This window comes from Protobothrops mucrosquamatus, unplaced genomic scaffold (genome assembly GCF_001527695.2).
Source record: "Protobothrops mucrosquamatus isolate PMUCROS unplaced genomic scaffold, P.Mucros_1.0 scaffold2998, whole genome shotgun sequence".
Taxonomy (NCBI): Eukaryota; Metazoa; Chordata; class Lepidosauria; order Squamata; family Viperidae; genus Protobothrops; species Protobothrops mucrosquamatus.
Genome location: NW_015389018.1, coordinates 78492 through 89311, shown reverse-complemented (window position 1 = coordinate 89311; position 10820 = coordinate 78492). Strand labels below are relative to the sequence as shown.

The following is a 10820-nucleotide window of genomic DNA, read 5'->3' as shown; positions in this document are numbered from 1 at the left end:
GGGGGGGGGGCACCTGGGCAGAAGGATCCTGACTCTCCTTCTTGGGGGGGGAGGCCTCGAGGGAGGATCCTGGGGGCTCAAGGGCGAGTGGATGCCAAGGCCACCCGTTTCCCTCTGCCAGGGGGCTTTGCTGCCCCCCTCCCAAACGAAACAGAGGCCGACCGAGTTGGGTGCGAGACCACAAGTGACGCCAGGGCAGAAGGCCAGGTGGGGGGGGGCGCGACATCTTCACCCCAGCTGCCAACCGGCCATTCACAGACCCCACCAGGCCCCAGACTTCGCCCAGCCCCCTCCTCCTCCTGCTGCCCCTTTGCAGAGACCCCTCCCTGAGACCCCCTCCCTGCCTTTCCTCTGCCTCGAAACTGCACCCCGAAGCCAGGAGGGATCCCGGGCAGGGCAGGATAGCCAAGGATTTGGCTGGTCCCTCCGGCGGGCGCCTCCTCCCTTTTCTGCCCTGTGACCGAGGGGGGGGCTTTGGGGGTTCTCGGACTCACAGCTGCTGTTTCTTCTCCCTCCCCAGTACATGCCCTACCTGGTGCTGGACATCTTTGAGCGCTGTCCGGGGGTGCCCGGCCTCTTCCTGGCCTGCGCATACAGTGGCACTTTGAGGTCAGTCTCCGGTGTGGAGGAGGGCAGGGGCTTTGCCAAGCCACAGGCTGCCCCTCCCCCTCCTGATGCCCCCTCGCCCTTCTCCTCCCCTGCAGCACGGCCTCCACCAGCATCAACGCCATGGCGGCCGTCACCGTGGAGGACCTGATCAAACCGAACATGCCCGGCCTGACGCCACGGAAACTCGCCCTGATCTCCAAGGGGCTCTGTGAGTGGCAGGCAGGGACCCCACTGAAAGCCCCAACCTTTCCTTTCTCTGGGGGGGGGAGACCAGGAGAGGGAGGGGTGCAAGCATTAAGGCCCAGGGGATTAAGAGACCCCCCCCTTCTACGTATTCTGGAGTGAGGGCTGGGGGAACTCGTCTGGAAACACCCTAATTTGGGGATGGAGCAGAGCACAGAATAACAGATCTGGAAGGGACCTTGGAGGTCATCTAGTCCAACCCCCTGCTCAGGCAGGTAACCCTACACCATTTCGGACAAATGGCTGTCATGTCTCTTCTTAAAAACTTCCAGTGTTGGAGCATTCACCGCTTCTGGAGGCAGGTAGTTCCACTGGTTAATTGTTCTAACTGTCAGGAAGTTTCTCCTTAGTTCCAGGTTGCTTCTCTCCTTGATCAGTTTCCATCCGTTGCTTCTTGTCCTGCCTTCAGGAGCTTTGGATAATAGCTTGACTCCCTCTTCTTTGGGGCAGCCCCTGAGATACTGGAAGGCTGCTATCATGTCCCCCCTCGTCCTTCACTTTGTTAAACTAGACATACCCAATTCTAGCAACCGTTCTTTGTATGTTTTAGTCTCCAGGCCTTTATTTATCCTAGTTGCTCTTCTCTGCACTCTTTGCAGAGTCTCAGCATCTTTTTTACATAGTGGTGACCAGAACTGGACGCAGGTGTTCCAGGTGTGGCCTTGCAGAGTGGTGCCAACACTTCATCTTGATACCGTGATTCTATCCCATGCCAGGGAAAGAGAGCTGGTGGCACCTTTTGCCTGAAGACAAGAGGTTGTCAAGAGGGCAGATAAGATAACAGCCTCCGTATCTGAAGGCAGGAGAGGCAGGACCAGGGCATTGGGTTAAAAGTAGAGGCGCCTGGGTGTGGGAGCCGTCAGCCAGGGGAACTGCCTGCCACATGAAGTGGTGAGCTCTCCTTTTTGGAGGTCTTCAAACAGAGACGTGTGTGTGTGTGTGTGAGTGTGTGTGTGTGAGAGAGAGATGCTCTGTTGTATCCCACATTAAACGGGTGACTAGATGATCTCTAAGGTGCCTTCCACTCTGGGATTTGAACATCTCCAGTGTTCCTGGCTCCTGGGAAGCTCGGAGACTCACAAACTGCCTGGAAGTGGGCTTGTCCCTAAATGGGCCACCACACACACATATGTGTAAAACCCCCCACACACATACACACACAGAGTTTTCCTTTGCCTTCGGTTGAGAAGAGTGTGTGTCTCCTCTTGGCTTCTAGCGTTGATCTACGGCACAGCCTGCATCACAGTGGCAGCTCTTTCGTCTTTGCTCGGAGGGGGCGTGCTGCAGGTAACGCAACTCTTCCTGGAAAGCAAGCCCCCTCCCCAGGAAACAGCCCCCCTCCCTCATGGTGGGCCCCACACTGCCCCCCTCCCCCATCCCTGCTCTGCGCCGTCCATCCAGTCCTTCAGATTGGACCCCATCGTTCCCCTTCTCCTAACAGAAGTGGAGACCCTCCCCAGAAGAAAAGCCAACTGCCAGCTCTCTTCTGGGGGAGGGTCAAAGGGGGCTCAGAGGGAAGGGTTCCCGTTCTCTCAACCTCGCCCTGGATCAGGGGGCCATTTGTGAACACTTAAATGCAGGGATGGGGGCAGCGGTAAAGCTTCCTGCCCCTGACCCTTGGGGCGTGACCCCCCCACCCATGAGGGCTGTACCTTTTGCCCCCCCCATAACCTTTGGGTGAATGGACTGGGCCGGGGGCTGAAGAGGTGCAGCCCCTCCCTTTCCCCCACAAGACCCCCTCCTCCCTTTCACCATCCCAGTCCCTGGCCCGTGTGTCCTGGGGGGGAGGGTCTCGGGTGGACAGTGAGGTTGCTGCTAATTCAGCTCCCGCCCCCTTTTTCTGGCAGGGCTCCTTCACGGTCATGGGGGTGATCAGTGGGCCCCTCCTGGGCGCCTTCATCCTGGGCATGTTCTTTCCATCCTGCAACACCCTGGTGAGTCCCCCCCCCCCAAGGGAGAGGAGAAGGGGAGAGGGAGGGGGGCTGGGTTGGGCCAGCTGCCGGCCAACAGAGGGCAGCTCCAACGGGGAAGCAAAGGCAAGATCAGGGGAGGGGTAGTGCTCCGGAGTCTTCCAGGTGGGGCTCTTGGGCTTGCAGGGCGGAGCCAAGAGAGGGTCCATTTGGGCCCCTGGGGGGCTGGAGGGTGGAATGGGGGGCAGTAGGCCAACCTGCCTCTCTTTTCCTGGGCCTGGGCGAAGCAGCTTTGGGGGAGCCCGTTTCTGCCCTCGCTGCAGAAATGGTTGCGGGAATGCCCAGGTTCCCCCCCCCCCGTCCCAGGCTTTTGCCCGCAGGCCGCCTCCCGAGGAAGCCGGGGCTTGCCCAGGGTTGACCACGGGCTCCTCTTCTCTTCCAGGGGGTTTTCTCCGGCCTTGGCGTCGGCTTCCTCCTCTCCTTTTGGGTCGCGGTGGGGGGCACCCTCTACCCGCCCAGTGCCAGCACCATGGGCGTCCTGCCCTCCTACGCAGACTTCTGCCCGCTTTACAACGTCTCCCAGGGCACCAACAGCACCCTGCTCTACGGGGCGCTGTCCCCCCACCCCGCCTTGGAGCAGCCAGAGAGGTGAGCAGGAGGGCTGAGCTGGCTTCCTTGGGGTGCCCCTTCAGAGACCCCCCTCACCCCCCTCCAGGGATCTCCTTTTGGTCCCGTCCTCACGCTTTCCTGTTTCGAAGCTGGACTGGCACACTCTGTGGGCGACCCCCTCTGCCCCTCCCTTCCAGTTTCTCCACCCACTTTCCAGTCTGTGGGGACTGCAATCCCCAGGACCCCCAACGTTGGTGACTTTAAGCTCGTGGACTTCAACTCCCAGAATTCCCCAGCCAGCCTCTGCAGGGCCCTGGCTGGGTGGGGGGGGTGGCAGCGCTGAGGTTCACGGGGTGGTGGTGTCTGTTGGCTCCCAAGGCAGCTGACCACGTTGCCCCCTTGCAGGCCGGCCATTGCAGACGAATTCTATGCCATCTCCTACCTCTACTACGGCGCCCTGGGGACCCTCAGCACGGTGGTGGTGGGGCTGCTGGCCAGCGGCCTGAGAGGTGAGCAGGCGGGCAGGGCGGCTGGCGAGGGCCCCTCCGCAGAGGTGGGCTTGGGTGGACCCCCCGGATAGAGCCCCTGGGGAGGCCTTTTACAAGAGGGTCCCTGCCTCTCTCCGGGGCACTTGAGGCCCCCCACCCACTTCCTGGTCAAGAACCTTCCGAGGAGCAGAAGAGCCGGAGAGAGAGGCTGCTGCAGGGGTGTTTCCAGGCGGGGGGGTGGGAGTAGATGATCTCTCAGGCCCCTTCCAGCTTTTAGGTTTTATGAAATAAGGACACGGCGTGGTTCTGTGGCAGGGCCACAGAGATTTGTCGGTCCAGTTCTCCTCAGATTTGATAAAAAGAGGTAAAAAGACCCTCCTGGGCATTGGGGGGTTCACCAGAGTGGCTCAGGTGGGGACCCACGAAGGGACCCCGACACCTGGAATGTCCCTGGTGCAGCCCCTGCCTGCTCAAAGGACCTCTCAGGATCTGAGGGCCAAGAGGGGGCTTCAGAGGTCCTGGAAGCAGCTGGGTGGGAAGGGGAGAGGCAGACGTGGCAGGTGCTGGTGGGCACGTCTTGGGTGGGGCAGGGGCTGAGTGTGGGGCCGCCCTTGGCCTGGACTCGCTCCCTCACTTCTCCGGGGTTTTTTTCAGGCTCCCCTGGCGAGGACAGCAAACGGCCATCCATGTTGTGGTGGGATATCATGAAGAGGCCGTTGGACACGGTAGGTAGGGAGGAGGAGCAGCGTGTGCTAGGGGCTGAACAGCAGGGGAGGGGGCTCTGGAGAGTGGTGGATGAAGCCCACCTCTGCTCGGAGAATCCACAATTCCTCCAAGAAGGTCACGGAGAGCGCTTCGTTGCACCCACGGACCCCCACCAAGCACCCTTTGCGGCTTCTAGCCCATGCAGAGCCCCCTGCCCTACCTCCCCCTCCCCAGCCCCAGGTGACTGGGCAGCTGTGGCAGACCCCGCCTTCCTGTGGCTCTTTGGGGATCCCCAAATAAGATTAGGTTTTGTGGGTTGGGTGGAGAAGACCCCGGGTCTCACTCCCTGTCTTCTCCTGTCCCCTGCACAGACCCCCAAGGACGCTGCTGATCCCCAGAAGAAGGCACCAGACTCGGCCTCCGTGGATCTCGGCTTCGAGGCGGAGGAGAAGACCCTGCTGGCCAAGGAGGAGTTGAGCCCGGCCACAGGCTCGGCGGAGTCCATCTGTGCCTGCCACGCTCTGGACCACGGCTGCTTCCACCTCCTCCGAGAGACCTGCGTCTAGGGCCAGAGGGTGGGGTGGGGGCAGAGCAAAGACTGCCTCAATCATCAGGCTGGCTCTGTCTGATCCTCCACGGCAGGGGAGGATCAGACAGATCAGCAGGGGAGGATCACCAAAGCTGGCTGAGGAATTCTGGGAGTTGAAGTCCACAAGTCTTAAAGTGGCCACGGTTGAGGACCCCTGCTCCACGGGATGAATGCAAAGACCCTCTCCCCAAGCGGACGGACACCTTCCTCATCCGGGGCTGTTTCTGACCCAAATCTGCCTTACGCCAGCAATTCCTGAAAGGCTGTTTCCAAATGGACATGGGTGTGTGTGTGTTTGCGTGCAAAACACACCTGCAGCGAAGAAGAAGAAGAAAGCCCCTCTTCAACCCAGCCCAAGCAATGGGTGGGGGGAGCTGGGGCTGAAAGAGCTTCTAGAGGAAACCACCTACTTCGCGGAAGAGGCACTTGTGATGTTTACAGAAATGTTTGGCAAATGCCTTTCAGGTGATGGCAAACTTGGCAAGCTCCATCAGCCAGGTTTCCTCTTTCCAATCACACATACAACACAACACGCACACACACACACAGCTTTGTGTGTGTGTGGGGGGGAGAGCCAGTAAAAAGTGCAATAAATTATAGACATCATTTTTAAACAGTCGTTCTGTGCTTTTTCTGCAGCCTTTCTCTGTGCCATTGCACAGCTGTATCTTCAAGGCAGTTGTTTCTTGCAAATGATCCTTGGGGGGTCTTGGATATTTGGTGCCCCTCCAGACGAGGTGGGGCAGTTCTGCGCCCTGTTTCTCACCGCTCCTTGAGCCAGGCAGAATATCCACAGATGAATTCTTGGGGACATCTGGATCCCTAAAAGCGGAGCCCTCCAGTTCGCTTGTCTCTTTCTGTCTCCCTAGGGCAGTGTTTCTCAACCTTGACAATTTTAAGGCACGTGGACTTCAACTCCCAGAATTCCACAGCCAGCAATGCTGGCTGTGGAATTCTGGGAGTTGAAGTCCACGTGCCTTAAAATTGTCAAGGTTGAGAAACACTGCCCTATGGAGACAGACAAGCAGGAAAGTGGGAGGTCTTGGTTTTTTCCTCTCCAACCTGCAAAAGCAGGAAAGCGGAAAATGGTGGCCTATTGGATCTCCTAGTTGCCTCCCATCCTGTCCAAGCTGGCCCATTTATGCCGTCTCCCTGGGTTCTGCACGTCTTGCGGGCTTCGAAGCCAAGGACGCCATTTTTGTAGAGGTTGTTGCCCTTACAACTGCCGGTGGGGCAGCCCAGCGGGCCACAAAGCCGTTACCAGGACAACGGGTCCTCATACGATAAAGCGGATTGGCGGCCAGGTGGGAGAGAATGCGTCATCCCCTTGGGCTCGCCCATCGATAGGGACAGCAGTAGGAAGACTTCGCAGAGAGAGATGCGCATGCGTAGAGGAAGCATCAGCGTCCAAATCCAATGGAAGACCGCGCGGGCGGCCATCTTGGTTATGGGCAGCCCTTTTGTTCCTCTCACTCCCGTTCCCTCTTTACAGGGGGCAACGCTGAAAAGGCTTCCCAGGCGGGGCGCGGGTGTCTTGTTTGCTCCTTCCTTATTGCGGGCGGAGAGTCAGGAAAGTGAGAGACAGGCGGGAATGATGCCCAGGAAGGAGAAGGGAGTGCGGGCCTGAACGCAGACAAGAGTTGCCCTCAACAAACATGGCGGCGGGCCGTCTCGGAGGGGCGGAAGCCACTCGCCGTTTCCGCCCCGAGGGGCGGGGCGCGCCGTGACGCCCAAAGGCTGCGACCCCCGGCGGCGGCGGCGGCGGTAGGTAGGGGCTGCGGCGGGTCGAGGCTGCCCGGGGCCGAGAGGAGGGAAGGCGCGGCTGTCTCGCCGGCGCGGTCGGCCTCCGCTCCGCCGGTGAGGCGGGCCCGGAAACGAGGGACATCGCGAGGCTGGGGGGGTCTCCGGGGCCACCGCCGACCCTCGTTCTTCCCTGGGGGGGCAGATCAGGGGCTGGGCCGGGGTCTCGAGGCCCTGGGGGGGGGGCTGGAGGTCAGGGAAGGCCTCGGGGGTGGCTGGGGTGGCCCCCCCCGGAACACCCGGGACCGTCTTTCTCCGCCTCCGCGGCCTTAAGAGGGCTGGACTACAACTCCCAGGATTCCCCAGCCAGTTAAAGAAAGACTGGCTGCCTGGGGAATCCTGGGAGTTGTAGTCCAGCCCTCTTAAAGCCGCAGAGCTTTGTGATGGGGTTGCCTTTGGGGTGTTTTTCCCACCTCTGGGGAGAATGATTGGGGGGGAGAGAATAAGTATGGCTGACCCCACAGGTCATCTCCTCCAACCTTCTGCCTCACACAGGAAAAGCAGTTTGCCCCCCATCCACACCCCACGCCCGGCCTCCTCTAAGCCCCCTTGGGAGACACAGACCCCCCCACCCCTTTGTGGAGAGGAGGGACTGGCCCGCTCTTACGTGGACCCTCCCCGTACAGGGCAGTTCCAGATTTCTGTTGTTAAGCAAGACAATTGTTAAGTGAGTTTTGCCCCATTTTACGACCTTCCATGCCACAGTTGTTAAGTGAATCGCTGCAGCTGTTAACGTAGTCACACGGTCGTTAAGTGGATCTGGCTTCCCCCATGGACGTTTGCTTGTCAGAAAGACGCAAAAGGGATCAGGTGACCCTGAGACGCTTCGACTGTCATAATTAGGAGTCAGTTGCTGAGCGTCAGGATTTTGATTGCGTGAGCAGGGGATGCTGCAACGGTTGTTAAATGGGAAGGAGGGACACAAGTCTCTTTTTTGGTGCCCTTGTAATTTCGAACGGTCACTAAGCAAACGGCTGAAAGTCGAGGAGGACCTGCGGGAGGTTCTTCCTTGGGGCTGAGGGACCCGCTGGGGGTCGCCACCTGTCACTCCCAGCTCCTCTGCCCACCTGGCCCAGAGCGGCTGAGCCCCAGAGGGGGGCTCCTGCCTCTCCTGCTGCCTCTTTTCCTCCAGACCGGACCTCCCAGGTTACGCGCTGAGCATTTGGGAAAGTCCACAGGAGTCGAGGGGCTTCTCTTTTCCTCAGGAGAGTTATAGCTGGGGAGGGGCCCCGGGGCTTCTCTGGCCCAGCCCACTGGACAGGCGGTCCTCCACTTATATTCATATAGTGACCATTCCAAGTTACAACGACACGGAAAGAAGTGACTCGTGATTGTTTTTCACACTTACAACCATGACAGCATAAAATAGAATAGAACTGGAAGGGACCTTGGAGGTCTTCTAGTCCAGCCCCCTGCTCGAGCAGGAGAACCTATACTATCTCAGACAAGTGACCACTAGTCTCTTTTTAAAAACCTCCAGTGATGGAGCACCCACGATTTCTGGTGGCCAGCTGTTCCACTGGTTAATTGTCTTCACTGTTAGGAACTTCTTCCTTAATTCCAGGTTGCTTCTCTCTTTGGTCAGTTTCCAACCATTGTTTCTTGTCCTGCCCTCGGGTGCTTTGGAGAATAACGTGCCCCCCCCTCTTTATGGCAGCCCCTCAGATACTGGAATGCTGCTATCATGTCACCCCTGTGTCTTCTTTTCTTTAGACTGGCCAAACCCAAGTCCTGCAGCCGTTCTTCATATGTTTTAGTCTCCAGGCCTTTAGAATAAATAGAATAGAGCTGGAAGGGACCTTGGAGGTCTTCTAGTCCAGCCCCCCCACTCAAGCAGGAGAACCTATACCATCTCAGACAAGTGACTGTCCAGTCTTTGATCATCTTAGTTGCTCTTCTCTGAACTTTTTCCAAGGTCTCAACATCTTTTTTGTGATATGGTGACCAAAGTTGGCTGCAGTATTCCAGGTGTGGTCTTACTAGGGCAGTGATGGCAAACCTTTTAGAGACCGAGTGCCCAAACTGCAACCCAAAACCCACTTATGTATCATCGGGTGCTGGGTGGGTGTGGCCCATTGGGTGGGCGTGGTCACGGTGGTAACGGCAGACTGGGTGGGACTAAAAAGTTCAATCAATTCCAACTTTACGAGATCTTTTTTTTCCCCCCAGAGGTTGAAATTGATTGAACCTTTTTTTTTTTTGCACAGGGCGGCAGAGGCCTAAAGTGAAAAGGTTTTATAAAACCCAGCTGAAGGCCTAGGACTGGGGCGACGGCGCTTGTGCCCACAGAGAGGGCTCTGCGTGCTACTTGTGGCACGCGTGCCATAGGTTCACCACCACGGTACTAGGATTTTATAAAGCGACACTAATACCTCGCGTGATCTTGATTCTATGCCTCTGTTTATACAACTCAGGATTATATTAGCTTTTTTGGCTGCTGCTGCACACAGCTGGCTCCTAGTCAAGTGATCGTCCACTAGGATTTCAAGGTCCCTCTCACAGTTGCTGTTTTTAAATGAGGTCTCGCCCAATCTATATTTGTACCTTTGATTTTTCCTGCCTAAGTGTAAGACTTTGCCTTTCTCCACATTAAATTTCATTTTGTTGGATAGGGCCCCTTGTTCAAGTTCGTTAAGATCTTTCTGGATCCTGAGTTTGTCTTCTGGGATGTTGGCTACTTCTGCCAGTTTGGTGTCATCTGCAAATTTGATGAGTTCCCCTTCAATTCCCTCATCTAAGTCATTGATGAAGATGTTGAAGAACTTACTGGGCCTAAGACGGAGCCTTGTGGTACCCCACGGCTCACTTCCCTCCGTGGGGATGTGGTGTCCTTGAGGACTACTCGCTGAGTACGGTTTGTCAGCCAGCATCCTCCTGGTCACGTGATAGCAACCCAGGCACTTGGCAATCGGGGTGTATTTGTGATGGTTGCAGCGTCTGCAGGTCTTGGGGCCGCCACATGCACAACCTTCCCAGCGTCTGACAAAGTCAGTGGGGGAAGCAGGAGTCACTGAACAGCCACCCGACACCTGCAGCAGTTCGCACTTCCAACTGTGGTCGCCCTGAAGTGTGTAGCTAAATGTCCACGGAGACTCTCGGTCGTCCAGGTCAGGGTCATCCCAAAGGTGCTTTTTCAAGAGCCAGTTGGACTTTTTTCGTTTTTTTTCCCTTGAAGACGTTTCGCTTCTCATCCAAGAAGCTTCTTCAGGTTCTGACCAAAGGGTGGAGGAGGATGGAAGGACTAACATTCAGTTCCACGAAGGCTCCACACACCCGCTTGCACTCCGATTCAGGGGACCCTGAGGGCACAGATGGACCCCCGGAGGGAGCGCTAACAACCAGATGACTGCTAAGGAATGTAAACCTGGAGGGGGAGGGCCGAGGATTTTGCGCAGTATCTGTATGACAAAGTCGCTCGGATTCGGGAAGGCTTGGACTCCGACTGGTTGGCCCAGGGGGAGGAGACGGGAGCAGGTCTTGAGACGGTTGTATGGGAGGAGTTTGACTCTGTTGCTCCTGAAGATGTGGACAGGGTCCTGGGGAGGCTGAATGCAACCACATGTTTGTTGGATCCGTGTCCCTCCTGGCTGGTACTGGCAGCTCGGGAGGGGACACGAGCCTGGTTCCAGGGAATTGTCAACGCTTCTTTGCAGGAGGGTGTCTTCCCTGCGGCCTTAAAGGAGGCCGTGGTGAGGCCCCTCCTCAAGAAGCCTTCCCTGGACCCAGATGAGTTGGCTAACTATCGCCCGGTCTCCAACCTTCGCTTTGCGGCGAAGGTTGTTGAGAGTGTGGTTGCGCGGCAGTTCCCTCGTCACCTGGATGAAACAGATTATTTAGACCCATACCAGTCGGGCTTCAGGCCGGGAC

General features: G+C 57.6%; 1 protein-coding gene across 1 annotated transcript in view; it reads left to right on the top strand.

Moving 5' to 3' along the window:
* SLC5A5 (solute carrier family 5 member 5) overlaps positions 1 to 5149 on the top strand; it is a 17108-nt gene extending 11959 nt beyond the window's left edge. The window contains 8 exon segments of the mRNA XM_029286156.1: positions 497 to 609; positions 705 to 817; positions 2069 to 2139; positions 2700 to 2786; positions 3205 to 3410; positions 3777 to 3880; positions 4514 to 4584; positions 4936 to 5149. Coding sequence (XP_029141989.1) covers positions 497 to 609; positions 705 to 817; positions 2069 to 2139; positions 2700 to 2786; positions 3205 to 3410; positions 3777 to 3880; positions 4514 to 4584; positions 4936 to 5130 — 960 coding nt within the window. The 3' untranslated portion in view covers positions 5131 to 5149.
* The last annotated feature ends 5671 nt before the right edge of the window (positions 5150 to 10820 follow it).